General features: G+C 34.0%; 2 protein-coding genes across 2 annotated transcripts; one reads left to right on the top strand and one right to left on the bottom strand.

Annotated features, from left to right (window-relative positions):
• Window positions 1-1,559: 1,559 nt before the first annotated feature.
• LOC17900424 (ABC transporter G family member 13) lies at window positions 1,560-5,680 on the top strand. The gene is made up of 9 exons (XM_023789541.1): window positions 1,560-1,833; window positions 3,042-3,121; window positions 3,210-3,671; window positions 3,763-3,885; window positions 3,971-4,132; window positions 4,218-4,502; window positions 4,583-4,855; window positions 4,953-5,060; window positions 5,141-5,680. The coding sequence occupies exons 1-9, from the start codon at window positions 1,647-1,649 to the stop codon at window positions 5,495-5,497; spliced, it is 2,037 nt and encodes a 678-aa protein (XP_023645309.1). The 5' UTR covers window positions 1,560-1,646; the 3' UTR covers window positions 5,498-5,680.
• Window positions 5,681-6,261: 581 nt separating this feature from the next.
• On the bottom strand, window positions 6,262-8,388 carry LOC17899927 (protein TRAUCO). Its single transcript, XM_023789542.1, has 2 exons — window positions 7,111-8,388; window positions 6,262-6,810 (listed from the first exon to the last, which is right to left on the bottom strand). Exons 1-2 carry the CDS (start codon window positions 8,345-8,347, stop codon window positions 6,545-6,547), a joined length of 1,503 nt encoding a protein of 500 aa, XP_023645310.1. The 5' UTR covers window positions 8,348-8,388; the 3' UTR covers window positions 6,262-6,544.
• Window positions 8,389-16,313: the final 7,925 nt, after the last annotated feature.

The following is a 16,313-nucleotide window of genomic DNA, read 5'->3' as shown; positions in this document are numbered from 1 at the left end:
CGTACGGTGTAATAAAAACACCTTTTTAAGATGAAACAGTGCATATGCGTTTAAGATCATTGTCCATATATAACCTTTTAAAATGACACCTCATTTGGATCAGGCATATGAAATAAATACTTGCTTGGTGAAGAGGATAAAATTAACAATTATATTGTGTTGATTAAAAAAAAAACTCTTGATAAATTTTTTTTTTAATAAATTTTTTTTTTTTTGAATAATCAAAGTGGTTATGAACCGAACCCCATACATCATCTCAAACCCGAAACCAGAGCATGTTCTATGGTTTTGTCCCAAGCGTTATTCGAACCGGTGACCTCGAAGTTTTTGCGAGAGATCTTTACCAATTGAAATATTAGCACTTGATCAATAAATATTTAAAGTATCTAATTTTACAGAAAAAATTCAAAATCTAATAAACAAACTCCAAATTTTTATAACACTATTTTCCTCGTTAAATTTTGTTTATTTCTTTAATACTACGAAATGAAGATATATAAGTTATGAGAAAAGATAGTAAATTAAAGCAAAATATCCAATCATATACACCACATATATAGGGTTTATGATCTATATATATTCATTATATTTACAACAACCATATTACTTTATATCTATGTAAACGTTCTTTAAATACGGTCTTATATGTCGATGTTGGTTATGATCTATACAGATTAAAAATAAGAAATTCAATCTTTCCAAAAGCAATAATGTCCGTCTAAACAAAGCTTGAGTGTGGAATATATATGTATAGACTCACTCTCCTAATTATGGTTTAACATTTCATGTGTGCTTCGTTTGAATAATAATATATGTTTTGGAGTGATATACACTCGATTGATCGACCCAATCGGAATCTTATAACAATTTTGGACGTAAGTTCCTAAAAAAGAAATGTATTGCGATTTACGTGATATGAAACTAATATATATAAAGTGTTATGTGTTCCTAAATCCGTGTACGAAAACCATAAGTTTCATATCATTCGCATGTCTTTAGCTATCGACTTTATATATAGTACCTAATGGGTCCAAACTAGTAAATGAATATGACATCAAACGTCAATTATTCTGTCACATGCCTTAGTTTATGCATGCATGCCAATGTACATACACATTGACTTAATAATATATATTTTGTTTTTTTTTGTGTTCACATTTTGCTTATTTCTTCAAGTTTACTGTCTTTTGCATGGATTATTAGTTTTCATAAAATAAATAGATTTCAGCATCATTGAGTTCGGTTTGAATTTTGGTTTTGATTTTACGGGCTTATGAATTTCCTAATCTTTCTTACAATATTTTTTTAAAAATCAATTTATACGGTTGATTTCTTTATCACTTATGATATACTTTATATATATATCGAATCGATTTATTAATGCCAATTCAATCTACTTTTTTAAAATCACTTTCAGTGGTACAGTTTCGGTTTGACTCAATTTGGTTTAAACCAATTGGACCACCCTAATCACTAACATTCACCACACTACATTGTTTTCTTTAACTATAAATAAGACTACGAACCACCTACACACATTACACTCTTCTCACCTCACCACCAAAGCTAGAAAAGAAAACTCTAAGCTACGAGAAGTTTTAGATATTGAGTTCGATCTATCTAACAAAAAGCTTATATATACATACATGACTACGCCGGAGGAGGCCATGTATGTGGCGTGGGAGGATCTTACGGTGGTGATACCTAACTTTGGTGAAGGAGCGACGAAGAGACTACTGAATGGAGTCAATGGTTGTGGTGAGCCAAATAGGATCTTGGCTGTTATGGGTCCTTCTGGTTCTGGCAAATCTACGCTTCTTGATGCCTTAGCAGGTCACTTCTTTCTCTCTATCTATCTCTATCTCTCTCACACTCACGTGAGAGAAGATTAGCTCGTTAGTTTATCTTTAAAACATAAACTAAACCTTAAGAGTTAAGAGAGCCGAACCAACAATGAATGAATAAAGACACAATTGAATGAGGTAATAATTTAGAGAGGAAAATGTTTACCAACCAACTACATTTAGCTTACATTCAAGGATGAGACTTGTTCACCTTGAACCTTTTGCCTTTTACTATTCTCTATTCAACATAAACATATTATTGAAGTTTTCTTTATACTCTACATCTTACTATAACAATATATTGATGAATTATACATGAAGTAATGTTTTTTTTTTTCTCTTCTATATGTATAAATAAATAATAGACCACTTGTCTTAGTTAATTTTCTCATGTATATGTGAAAATTGTTTCATTTTTTGTAAAGCATATATTGATGTTTGCTTACAAAAAGTATTTGATCGATAATAAGGATTTCTTTCATTTGGTATTTAAATTTGAAAATACTATAAGTGAGTGTTAATTTGTATAGAGGTGGGTGTGTGTCTTAGTCGACCTAAAATATTTGATTATAAAAAAAATAGTCTTTTGTTTTTCGAATAACAGAAGGAAAATAAAAATATGTAACTTCTAGATTTGAAAGCAACAAAATTATATCCCATTTTGGTGAATATTAAAACATTAATTGAAGTTTATGAACTCTTCTGTAACTTTTGCACCAAACCCGTTTAATTATGAGAGATTACATAAAATTAGATATGTTGAAAAACAATGCTATATTTATATCTAATAACCATATACACTAAGATACATAAATAGATATTTTCTAACTTTATAATTATGGATTCTAGCTACCATTTTTATTTTTTCATTATATAGCTGTTTATCATCGAAGTACCTAAATAAATGTGAAAAAATTGTTGCAATTTTCATGTTCCGTATTAAATTTAAATCGTCGTACATTTAGACTAGTGTATTGAATAAATTGATAGCTACATTTCTCTAACCTATACTATTTTCAGAAGTTTCGCAGTAACTTTTCTAATTAAATTACGATTTTAAATGTTTTTACCTACTACCAATCACCAAACATCCTGACACCTAAATTTAGAATCGCACGATCGGATCTTCGTACCGACTTGGAGTTAAACCCGGTTTGGTTACTGCAAAATTAACCAAGTTGGTAATAATGGTTACAGGAAGATTAGCAGGGAATGTTGTAATGAGTGGGAAAGTTCTAGTCAATGGCAAGAAGAGAAGACTTGACTTTGGTGCTGCCGTAAGCAAATCTATCTTTCATCTTTTTCAGACAACAAAACTCTTGTTTATGAATGTCCTAAACCCTGAAACTGTCGAGAAATTCTCAGGCTTATGTGACACAAGAAGATGTGTTGCTCGGAACTTTGACAGTGAGAGAATCCATATCCTACTCAGCTCATCTCAGACTCCCATCAAAGCTTACTAGAGGAGAGATCAGTGACATTGTGGAAGCTACAATCACTGACATGGGCCTGCAAGAATGTTCAGACAGGACCATTGGAAACTGGCATTTGCGTGGAATCAGCGGAGGGGAGAAGAAACGGCTCAGTATTGCCCTCGAGGTCTTAACCAAACCAAGTCTCCTCTTTCTAGACGAACCCACCAGTGGACTGGACAGTGCTTCAGCTTTCTTCGTGGTTCAGATTCTTAGAAACATAGCAAGCAGCGGCAAAACCGTGATTTCTTCAATCCATCAGCCAAGCGGTGAGGTTTTCGCTCTCTTTGATGACCTGCTACTGCTGTCTGGAGGAGAAACCGTTTACTTTGGAGAGGCAGAATCTGCAACAAAGGTAATAAGACAGATCATTGGCAACATAATATATATATTAACTGTATAACCATCAATGCTCATTTGTGTTCTTGCTGCTTTGACTTTTGCAGTTCTTTGGTGAAGCGGGTTTTCCTTGTCCTAGCAGACGAAATCCATCTGACCACTTCCTTCGCTGTGTCAATTCAGATTTCGACGATGTCACAGCGACTTTGGTCGAATCTCGCCGAATCCAAGTTTGTCTTCTTACTGCCCTTTTTGTTTCCATGAGTTGACCAATAGACTCAAAAATCTTGAACTAGACCGTTTGATTATCTGCAGATTTCTTCTTTCTCTCTTTGCCAACTACATGAAACCACAAACACATTAGATCCACTGGATGATACACCAGCAGCAGAAATTAGAACAACACTTGTCAGAAAATTCAAGTGTTCAGAATATGCAGCAGCTTCAAGAGCAAGAATTCAAGGAATAGCATTACTAGTAAGTTATGGTTATTATTTCTCTCAAAACTACAATGTATCATACAATGAGAGTCTCAAAAGAAAATTTAAACCTGATGCAATAGGAGGGGATTGTCACTGAAAGGAAAAGTGGGAGTCAAACAAACTGGTGGAAACAACTCAGGATACTTACTCGGCGATCTTTCATCAACATGTGTAGAGACTTGGGATACTACTGGATGCGGATCGCAGTGTACATTGTGTTATCCATTTGTGTCGGGTCAATATTTTTCAACGTCGGGAGAAACCACACAAATGTCATGAATACTGCAGCTTGTGGCGGATTTATGGCAGGCTTTATGACATTCATGTCAATAGGAGGTTTCCAATCCTTCATTGAAGAAATGAAGGTGAATAGATAAGCAAAGAAAATTTTCTTTCTTCACCTTAAAACTTATCTGACGTTTGGCATCTTTTTTCCCAAAACCAGGTGTTTACTCGAGAAAGGCTCAATGGATACTATGGGGTTGCAGTATATACTGTGTCTAATTTACTCTCCTCATTACCTTTCATAATCCTTATGTGCCTCTCCACCAGCTCAATCACTATCTATATGGTGAAGTTCCAATCCGGAGGTTCTCATTTTTTCTACAACTGTCTTGACCTCATCTTTGCAATCACAACTGTGGAGAGTTGCATGATGATGATAGCTTCAGTAGTTCCTAACTTCTTGATGGGAGTCATGTTGGGAGCTGGTTACATTGTAAGAATAGCCTGTCTTTCTCTCACCTAACAGCTTTCTTATATATATCTCCAAAGACTATTATAAACTGAAAACCACTTTATTCTTCATCTCACAGGGAATTATGGTGTTAAGTGCGGGGTTCTTCCGATTCTTCCCTGACTTACCTGTGGTGTTCTGGCGATACCCGGTGTCCTACATAAACTACGGTGCATGGGCACTACAGGTAACCAGGTTTACTCAGCTTTAGATGCAGACTATATTGGCAAATGCATATCTTAAATGTGCACACCTGATAAATTGCAGGGAGCATTCAAGAATGAGATGATCGGGGTTGAGTATGATTCTCCATTACCATTGGTACCAAAGATGAAAGGGGAGCTCATTCTTCAAACTGTTCTAGGCGTAAATCCAGCAAGTTCAAAGTGGTTGGATCTAGCTGTTGTGATGATGATTCTCATTGGGTATAGGATTTTGTTTTTCGCTATCCTCAAGTTTAGGGAGAAGGTTTTCCCAATAATTCACATGTTATACACAAAGAGAACTCTGAGCCACATCCGAAAAAGGCCTTCTTTCAGGAGAATGACCCCATTCCCTTCCAAGCGATACCACGTTCACCATGCACTCTCTTCTCAAGAAGGACTTAACTCTCCACTGCATTAGAAGCATATACAGCAGGATACAATATCCATAAGTGGAAGATAGATATACTGCTCGCTATCTTTATGCCAGAGGTCCATATATTTCAATATGTAAGATGATACTCTCTTCAAACTTGGTAAACTGTTGGTAGCCTGTTATGTAAGGAAAAAAAAGAGATAAATATCATTCTGAGTATCTGACTAATGAGATTTGTTTAGCATAGAATCCATCAGAGATACATAAATTTCCCAAAAAAAGCTGATCTACTAAAGAGATAATAATGGCTACACCCTCATATTACAAGCGATGCATGCATGAAACTGATACGACCTTCATGATATACACTTAGAGAGAGTATATCAGCAACCATAGAGAATAAGAAATCAAATAAGATACTTCCTTTGTTAATAAAGCTTTAAATAAACAGGTGATGTATGCAAATTAGTAACCTGACAGTAGAATGAACCGTGGTTCTTCCTTGATAGCATCAGCTAGCAGAAACAAATCCTAAAATCTGTACAGCACTAGAACAAGAGGAAAACTTTCCACCAGGCATATTTGACTTTCAGATTCAGATATGCTAGAGCCTTGCGCTATGCAGGTCTAATTTATTTCGATCACTAATGCCCATGAAGAAATCTCCTCTTCTGGAGTAAAGTTGACAGGGAATAGAATCACAAATCTAACAAAAGTACCTCCCAAAAGCGTCTGTTGAAGAAAAATTGAAAAGATAGATAACAAATCGACAAGATGCTTCAAACTTTAAAAGTGTAGTACCAAGCAAAAATGGTTAATTTGGGAAAAAATTAAATATCGGCTTCCAGAAAAGTTACATAGTAAGGGAAAACAAACAATCAATAGCGTTAACAAATATGGCTAATCCAGTAAGAAGAAATCCAGTTCTGAGATCAGAAAAGCCATCCTGATTTTTTCAGAGTAGACATGTACAGAACTCATTGTTCATCTGCTACCCTATGACTGTAACAACTACACTCAACCAAATCTGAACCAGTAACTAGTTCTGGCAAAACTGTGTTAAATTGTCAAGAATACGCCTGCCAGTTTTGTCTAACTCTTCATATCATCAGAACCATTATTTTCAAGTCTACCATTAAATCCATGATATGGAACCTCCCTCATTGGCCTCGGGGTTGCACGCCCTTCAAAATCCTCAGGGAAAAACTCAAAATCAGGTCCAAAATTGAACTTCACAAGACAATTTGACTGGTCAGGGAGAGTGTACATCGAGGCAGCAGGGTAGTAACGACCGCCAAAAAAATCTTTGAAGGCAACTCCCTGACATACACCATTTTTGAAGAACGATATTTCACTACCTGCATAAGAAGGCATTCATTGACAATAGTTTGATTATCAACTTCCAGAACTGCACAGAAACCATCTACATCATAGAAGTGGAGGGTAGCAAATACGACATTAAGGCATTTAGCCATGTGAATCTTGATGAAGAATCCTCATTATCTATAAGAAGGTTAACCATATATCTACAATCTACCAAATCAAGATAACATCACAAGCAACAGGATTCATAAACATTTTGACTCCACTTTAAACATATGTGACTAACTAAAAGCCCAGGAACACTAACATGAAAGAACAGGTAACGTAGAGCATACCTGGTACAACTTTAGGAGGCTCCTCTTTAGCATCAGGTGCACAAATATATCTCTGCCCTTTATACCACACATAATGGGGAGGCTTCGGAGCGAAGGATTCGCCATCAGGCAGATTTATGTAGAATCCAATAACATCACCTTCCTTATAGCCTTCTTCAGCATACTTCTCCCTTAAAGCCTTGTGTATCTTACACCCATCAATGTCCCTAAACCCAAAACTATTCCCATCGTACCCAACCGGAGCCTGCAAATCCCCTTTATCAGTCGACCACCCGAGTCGTGTATGACCAGTCTCACCCAAATTCAAAACTTTAATCTCAAAGTACCAAGCTCCTTCGACAACTCCTCTAGTAGCTCTCACCATTCTATAACCTTTACTACTTCCTGCAGTAAGTCTATCCTCACTAATCTCGACTTTCTCAGCTTTGTAAACTTTAGAAAGGCAAATTTCCAAGTCAGGCGTATCGTCTCCCTTATCGGGAAACCTTGGAACCGGAGTGATCAGTACTTTATCTTCTACAGCTGCTGAACTGGGCGTGTTGGCTTTGGTCTTCTTCTTTCCTTTCCGTGTACTCTTCGTCACCCAAACATTGTTGTTCTTCTTCTTGGATTTCGATTTCTTAGCCACAACCAGAGTTCCCGCAGCTTCCTCCACAACCATTGCTTCCGATGGCTGCACTTGCTCTGGCTCTTCCTCTTCCTTAACAGCAACTGAAGTAATAGAATCTAACTGCTTCTGCTTCTTATGCGGTGGATCATCTTCCTCGTCATCTCCTTCGTCTTCCTCCATCGCACTACCGTTCTGGTCAGCCACAGATTCCGGTTTCGGAGATTTAGGGTTATCATCGGAAGAAGCAGTAGGAGCTTCTTCAGAGAAGGAATCGGATTCAATTTTCAAATCGGATCCGGGTGGATCAACAACATCCATAGCTACTACATCTGCGTTCACCAATTCAGTGTTGATTGATTCCTCGACTACAGCGGACGATTCCAACGGCGCTGAATGATTCAGCTCAGAGGGAAGAAGAGTGGTTCCGGTAGGTTCTTCGGGAAGCGAAATTGAGACTTGTGCTTGTAAATCAGTATGGATTGGTTCTTCGACTGGGGCGGATGATTCAGGTGGCGGTGAATCAACCTGTTGAGATGGAAAAAGAAGAGCGGCTCCGGTGGGTTCGTCGGGAAGAGAAATTGAAACAGCAACTTGTTCGCCTTTGGGATTTGATTGAAGAGACTCCATCGGGACAATAGTTTCTTCTGAAGCCAACGCAGATTTGTAGGACTCGCAGCAGATTTGACGTATTTAAACCTATTTCCATTTTGCTCCCTTATTATAACAATGAATTTCTTCATGTAAAACAAAAAAAATGAATTTCTTTATTTATTTTAAGTCAGATAATAGATCAAATACAAGTAAATTTGATGACACTTATTCAAACTAGAATTTAAAGTAATTTGAATTTTTTTTAAAAATTATGATTTTGATGATTTAACATAAGTGCATATAATATTTGTAAAATCTTTTTCAAACGAGATTTGAATTTCTACATTTTTAACTAAATTCTCTCGAATACTTCAAAATCATTAAAAATCAAATCTACAAACTATTTTTCATAACACTGGATTTTAAGGTAAAATCCGCTCAAATACTTCTCTTAAATCCTCTTAAATATTTCAAAATCATTAAAAATCAAATCTACAAACTATTTTTATAACAATGGATTTCTATTAAACTATTTTTTTATGTTTATGATATTTTTTGGAAAAATAGAACTTTTATGTTATTTATAGAAATAAAAACAAATTTTGGTATTTTTGAAAGAAAAACTAAAATTTAAGAGAATTTCTCGATAATAAATCAAACGCTACCATACAAAATAATGAATATAAATACACTACTATACAACCTAAGTCATTTGGTAAATCATTCTTATTATAACTTAATCATGCCATATGATAAATGTGTTTAGATCGGTTTCTTTCTCTTGCGTGTAATATATATGTATGATATAATTTAGTGGACGTCTATTTTTACCCGAATTGAAGAGTATATCATAAGTCTTGGGAAAGCTACAAAATACGGATGTGATGTTAGGATGATGGATGATTATCTAACATTATATAATCGCTTAAAATTTTGTTAGTACGAGCTATTCAATCCAAGAATCGACTTTAAAGTTGTCATGGAGGTTGTTGAGACTACTCGATGTTTACAAGTAATAATGCTTATTGATTCCACGAGATGACATGCACGGTTAGGACTTAGGACACATTGGCTTAGAGACGCATGGATAATGATAAAGAAGGAGCTCGTTACCTGTAGACCAAACATACCCATTGAAAAGGAAACATGTGCTTCATGCTTACTTGGAAAGCAAACAAGACAAATTTTTCCTCAAGCTACTTCATATCGTTCCTCCAAACTACTTGAGCTTATACATGAAGACCTTTGTGGATCTATTATGTAGTCCACGGCTTCAAGAAACATGTACATCTTTTTTTTTAATCGATGATCACTCTCGCTACATGCGGTCACTATTTCTAAAATATAATGGTGGTGCATTTGAGAAATTCAAGAATTTCAAGAAACTGGTTGACCAAGAAACGAGAGCCTATATCAAGACGTTTCGAGCGGACAAAGGAGGAGAATTCACGTCTTTTGTGCTAATTTCGACATCACAAGGCACCTAACCGCACCATATACTCCCCAGCAAAACAGAGTAGTTGAGCGACGAAACAGAACGCTACTTAGGATGCCGAGGAGTGTTATGAAACACATGAAGGTACCAGATTATATTTAGGGGAAACGGTAAGACATGCTACATACCTCATCAGTAGAGTTGCAACAAGAGTTTTAGTAATGCAAACTCTATATCCAAAAAACCGAGTCTAGATCTTCTACGTGTTTTCGAGTATATGCAAAAACTGAGAATCAACATCTGAAAAAATTAGATGATAGTGGATGTTTGTACACCTTGAATGGAACCGGGGTAGAAAGCTTATCCACTATTGGATCGTACAAATTGGAAGACAATGGTTAGTAGAGATGTTATTTTTGATGAAAACAAGAGCTGGAAGTAGAACAATCTAGGGAAAGAAACAAGTGGTGATGCAGGAGCTTTTAAATTAAGCTTGAGGAATCTGGAGACTTAGAGAATGATGGAGAAGCAGAGCAAAACAGAGATGATGTCGAGGACGAAGAAGAATCTGTATAGGAAGGTGTTTCTCCTAGACATGAAGAAGAGCTTCCGTTTATTGAATCAAAGGCGACACGAAGGACAAGAACAACTACCACTACAATGGAGAAGAGCTTCCTTTTGTTATTTTTTACTCTGCTTTTAATTATGTTTTCTTTTTCTTTTTTCAGTTTAACTTTTAACAAATTTAACTACTATTTTTTTATTGCAATATATTAATTGAAAAATGTCAGTAAATATATTAATTGAAAAATGTTAGTAAACTAGTAACATGAAACATTATATCTTTTTAACTTATTATTTTTAGAGTTAACATTTTTGTGATATGTTTAGATAATTAAAATTACATATTTATATAATTATATTATATAGTGAATTTTAGATGCGGCTTTGTATTTTTTTCATTAATAAATTGATTTTCATCTAATATATGTGACTATATATAATTATAAAACAATGGAAAATTTTCTTTCAAAATATTTGGTTCATCTTTTTTATATCAAACTAGATGATGACCCGCACGTACGTGCGGGTGTATTTTCAAAGCATAGTTTGCTGGTTTAGTTTTCTTAAATAATGTAATGTGATTTGGCTTTTTATAATTTTTTTATTTCATTTAGTTGAAGGATTAATGATTGCATTTGTTAACTGGAGTAGTATAATAGAAATTGTTGAATTGGAAAACCAAAGTTTATAATGAGAAAGTCTTGAAGATGGTATTGAAAGAAATGTAACCGAAGTCATACTTGCAGGAAATGAAAAGAAAAAATGAAAAATTATAATTTAAAGGTTCTTGAACACTTCTTTGAATACCACATTGGTTGTCATTAGTTTCTGCCATTTTTTTGATAGAAAAAATGTGTTTATCGCTAATAATCTTTTGGGAGGATTATACACCATCGATGGATTCTTCTCTTATTTATATTAATACTAATAGAATTTAGAATATTCTTGGTATTTTTTATTTTCATATATTTAGTTGTTAATGTTTGATATAGTTTTGAAATTGTTAGGTATGATTTTTGGGTTTAGGAAACAAAATTAATCGTGATTTGATGAATCAAAACTAATGAATAAATTGTTTGCTATATATTAGGAATGTAATTTTATGAGTGATTATATTATTTAATCATCTCTAGCAAAATTTTCGTTGATGATGACTTATTAAATTTTATGATTTTAATTTATTTATATAATTGTTTCTATAATTAAGGGATTTGAAGTAATGAACAAAATGTTTGCTATATTTTAGCATAACACTAAAATTTCCATCGATGCTGGTTCATTTAATTTTATGAGTTTATTTTTATATATAATTGTTTCTATAATTTAGGGATTCGAAGTAATTCATAAACTGTTTAAATTTAGCTATTAATGTTTATTATAGTTTTGAATTTCTAAATTTTTCGGTATGATTTTTTTGGTTTAGGAAACAAAATTAATATGAATCTAAACTAATGAATAAATTGTTTGCTACATATTAGGAATTTATTTTTAAGAGTGATTATATTATTTAATCACATTCTAAAATTTTCATTTTTAATCTACTAATTAAATTTTATGAGTTTAATTTATTTATATAATTGTTTCTATAATTAAGGGATTTGAAGTAATGAACAAATTGTTTGCTATATTTTAGCATAACACTAAAATTTCCATCGATGCTGGTTCATTTAATTCTATGAGTTTATTTATTTTATATAATTGTTTCTATAATTTAGGGATTCGAAGTAATAAATAAATTGTTTAAATTTAGTTATTAATTTTATTATATTTTTGAATTTCGAAATTGTTAGGTATGATTTTTTGGTTTAGGAAACAAAATTAATCGTGATTTGATGAATATAAACTAATGAATAAATTGTTTGCTATATATTAGGAATGTATTTTTAAGAGTGATTATATTATTTATTAAACCCAAAATTTCGTGGATGAAGGTTCATTTAATTTTATGAGTTTTCTAAAATTGTTTGCTATAATTTAGCTAAATTTGTTTCTATTATTTTGGTTATGTAGTTTTCTTAAAAATAGATTGGTTTTGTTTTACTTTTTTGATTGTATAAACTATGATTGACTTATACAAAATGCTTCCCTTTTAATAGTATAGATTTCAAAGTATATTAAAATGCATAATAAAATTTATCATTATTTTAAAATATAAATCTTGATTCAATACTATTTATAAAATTATTATATCTAACAAAAAAAATTATAAAATTATTATATTTAACAAAAAAAATTATTAGCTATATCTAATTTGTGCCCCAGTCGAAATAGTTTTCTGGATCCGCCATTGTGCATAACAGCCCCATATCTATGGAGGATGATTTCATAGGTAATCCCACAAACTTAAACAATGGATGATTCCATTCCATTTTATGTACTCATTTAACATGTTATGTTTTTGTATGCAGTTCAAGACATACGAACAATCGAGAGGATCTATGATAACCAGGGACCTCTGGTCATAGAGATAGTTAAGAAAAATACAGCACATGTATTGCCGATTGTGTTGAACCGATTGCAGCAAAAAGTTGAAGAATTTACAAAGCGTAGAGACGAGTTTAGCCAAGTGTGCACAATGTGTACACAGAGAACTTCGATAAGGCTCTTGATCACAAAAGTTACGACGTCATCCAACAGAAGAGCAAGGGAGAAAAAGAGGAAGCTATAAAGAAGGGAAAAAAAAAAGAGAAGGGTAAGAGCATGAAAGAAAATCGAAATGAGGAAGATGAGCATAATAAGAAAGAGATTCAGGAAGATCTTGGCCTGCTTGTTAGAAGGTCAAGTCGTATACCAATACCTAACCAAAAGTACCTCTGATTTCCTTCTTAAAATTTATTTGTGTGACCTTGTTATAAGAGATTTAATAAACGTTTTTGGAGGATATTTTGGGATTTAGGAAATATGAGATTGTGAGAGATTTAAAGAGATATTTTATTATATTTGGTGGAATTGTTAAATATTTCTTTTCAAGAAAGGAATAGAAGTTTGTGATGGTAATTGTCTTGTTGGGTTGACTTGAATTCTGAAATGCTCTAATAAGTCGGTTGCAATTAGAGGAGGGATTATTCTCGCTAAGCTGTTGTTCTAGTGAAGAGGGGTTACAAAGTTTTTTTTTTCATTTCCAAAGAAGAGATTACTGATGATATATCTAAACAGTTAATGATAAAAAAAAAATGCTCAAACGATGCCATTAGCTATTTTTGTCACCACTCTCTCTTGCATTCTCTAAGTAACAAATTAAAAGCTTGTGTTTGTATCTAGCCTTCCTTGTGTGTTTAAAAAAAAATTAGATTTGGGATTTGAACGTTTTAACACATTATTTTGTATTGCATGTTGCGTGTCTGTTTTCGTAAGTATATTATAGAAGTGTTATTACTTTTGTTTTTTCTTAAACTCTTAAGTTCCTTTTTTCGTACGAAACGACAAAGCCTAGCCCCACTAACTTCTTGTTAAACTTGTCTAGCCACTAAGTTTCTTATTGTTGTGGTCCGGTCGTCATGGCAGCTGATGTGGTTACGGCTTCATAGGGGAGTTGATATAATATCAGTAACCATCTATGACCAAGATCAAACCAGACCAGCCGGTTTGAGCCTCAAACCAACCATTCCAAACCAAAATGGAGAATTCTTGCCCAAATGGAATTCTGATCAGGCAAATGGCGTAGGATTGATTATTCATCATAAATTAAGCCCTAAGAAGACTAAAAGTTCATAAAGAACCATAAACCAACAGACCAAATAGAAGATTGTCCACAATGACCTATCCGGACCGCAACTTGATGTTTTTCTTAAGTTTTGAGAAAAGCATAGGTACCCTAGACGTGAACAATGACCGAAGAAAAACTACATTAAATAGGAATGTAATTGCGAACCAAGTGGAAAAATCACGAAGCTGTAGTGACCAAGAGCTCTTAAATTAAAGTAAAAATCTATCCCTAAGGAGGATAAAATCATCATGCATAGCTTCTGGTTACAAAGAGAACCACTAGATACAACCTCGAGTCATCATGCTTTGTTAAACATGGAAAGCCTATAACCTATTCGCCGTACAAACCGGACCAGGTATGTTATCTTTTTATCAAATATTTGTATGATGAATATAAGAATGTGTGAACTGATTTGTTATGTCCAGGTATTAGTAAGAAAAGTTTACCCTTAAATGAGGAACCAAAGCTACATAATGATTGACTTAAGACGCAAGTAATAGAGAAACCTAATGAATTGGTTTAAACTGAAACACGTTTACCTGATTTTTGTGATTTTATGACTGTGAGAACACACTTTTTTCTTCCCCAAAATATTGATACAATTTCAGGTACCAAGAAGGATTACACTAAGACCATCATTAAAGGCATATCTGCCAAGATGATGCTTAAAAATAATAAGGTAATTTAATAATATAAAAGTTAAGTTAAAATAAAACATTATTTATTTACAAAAATTCAGAGCCAATCACTATATGCCACATGTGTTAAGCACCTTGTCAAAAGCTTCTTATGCAACATCCGATTACTTCTTATGAAAACATTGTATTATTACTTTTTGGTTTTTTTAAAGAGATAAGAACCAAACAGATATGCTGTTAATGATGCCCTAATAATAAAGGCGATTCACCAGAAAAAACGAAACTCATAAACCAAATTCAAAACAGGAGTGAACCAAAATAAATGGTGATCATGCCATCTATCTTGAAGACTACAGGAGTCCCGAAACTCGTTCCCATTAATTCAAAGAAGAACCGCCAGACTTAAGAAACCAAGCCCAAAGCCGAGAAGAAGTCAAGGACTCCACAACAAGAATTAATGCACATGATCAATACAGAGGATTTAAGTTCTCAAAATCAAATGAACACTAAAGTGTTTTTCTTTGTGCAGTTTGTACAATTTTGAGCACGAAAGCACTTGAAGAAGGAGGGGATGATATAACATCAGTAACAAGAACGGACCAAGAGAAAACCAGACCTGCTGGTTCAAGTCTTAAACCAACCATACCGAACCGAAATGGAGAATTCTTACCAACCATGAGATGAAGCAGCTCATGTATGGGGAGTACGTGAAGAAGGTTGGCGATGAGCTTTGAGAACAAATAAGAATCCATACCAATCCAAAGCCAAAGGTTTTTTGTTGTCCAGGTCAAAAAAGAGTATCATCACACCCATCAAAGAAGCCCAACAAGTCGAAAGATGTTGCACCAGCCACGAGGATACATCAAGAAGCCAAATCCTTTGCTCACAAGGCAACTAATGAGCCATTGTTTATACCACAAGGCAAACTGAATCAAAGTAAATCCTCTCTCACTTTGAATGTATTTGAAGTGACTTGTTATAGATGCCAAAGCAGAGGGCACAAAGCAAAGGAATGCCCAACTAAACGAGTGGTAACCCCCACACATTTGGAATTAAAAACCAAATATCCCAAGGTAAAAGAAAATATAATTGAAAAGATTTTTTAAAATTTCCAATACAACCAATCAGGGCCAGAGTCTCCGCTTTTTGTTTCCATGATATCCATCCACCAAATTTAAAACGAAGCAAAGCTTCTAGGTTGTGTCACTTGTGTCCATAACCCAAATCCTTAGTCAGTTTCAGAAATGGGCTTTCTTAGTCTGTTTCAGAAATGGGATTTCTTGTCAAGATGAATCAGATCTTTATTACTTGAGCTGCGGCACAACATGTTAATCTCAGTAGCGTCCTTGCGTTTCATGACTGCTCCTGAAGAAACCCTAAAATCTGATTCGGAGAAGACTGAATAGTGGCAAATTAGATCGCCGCAAAGACCTATCTATATACTAGAAAGGACTTTCCTTTTTTACAAAAACCAAAGTTTCCATTTTTTTCCTTTTAAGAACAAAAAATGAAAAGGATATTAAAATCCACAGGCAATCTGAATCTGAACACGCGGATTACAGTCAGCAAATCTCTATATTCCGATGAAGCTTCGGAAACTGAATCGGAATCGGAATCGGAAAAGTCGATTGAAAACGTTTCAGGAACCGTTTATTATTT

This window comes from Capsella rubella, unplaced genomic scaffold (genome assembly GCF_000375325.1).
Source record: "Capsella rubella cultivar Monte Gargano unplaced genomic scaffold, Caprub1_0 scaffold_1, whole genome shotgun sequence".
NCBI classification, from domain to species: domain Eukaryota; kingdom Viridiplantae; phylum Streptophyta; class Magnoliopsida; order Brassicales; family Brassicaceae; genus Capsella; species Capsella rubella.
Note: the sequence above shows the minus strand (reverse complement) of the source record. Positions and strands in the feature narration are given on the sequence as shown.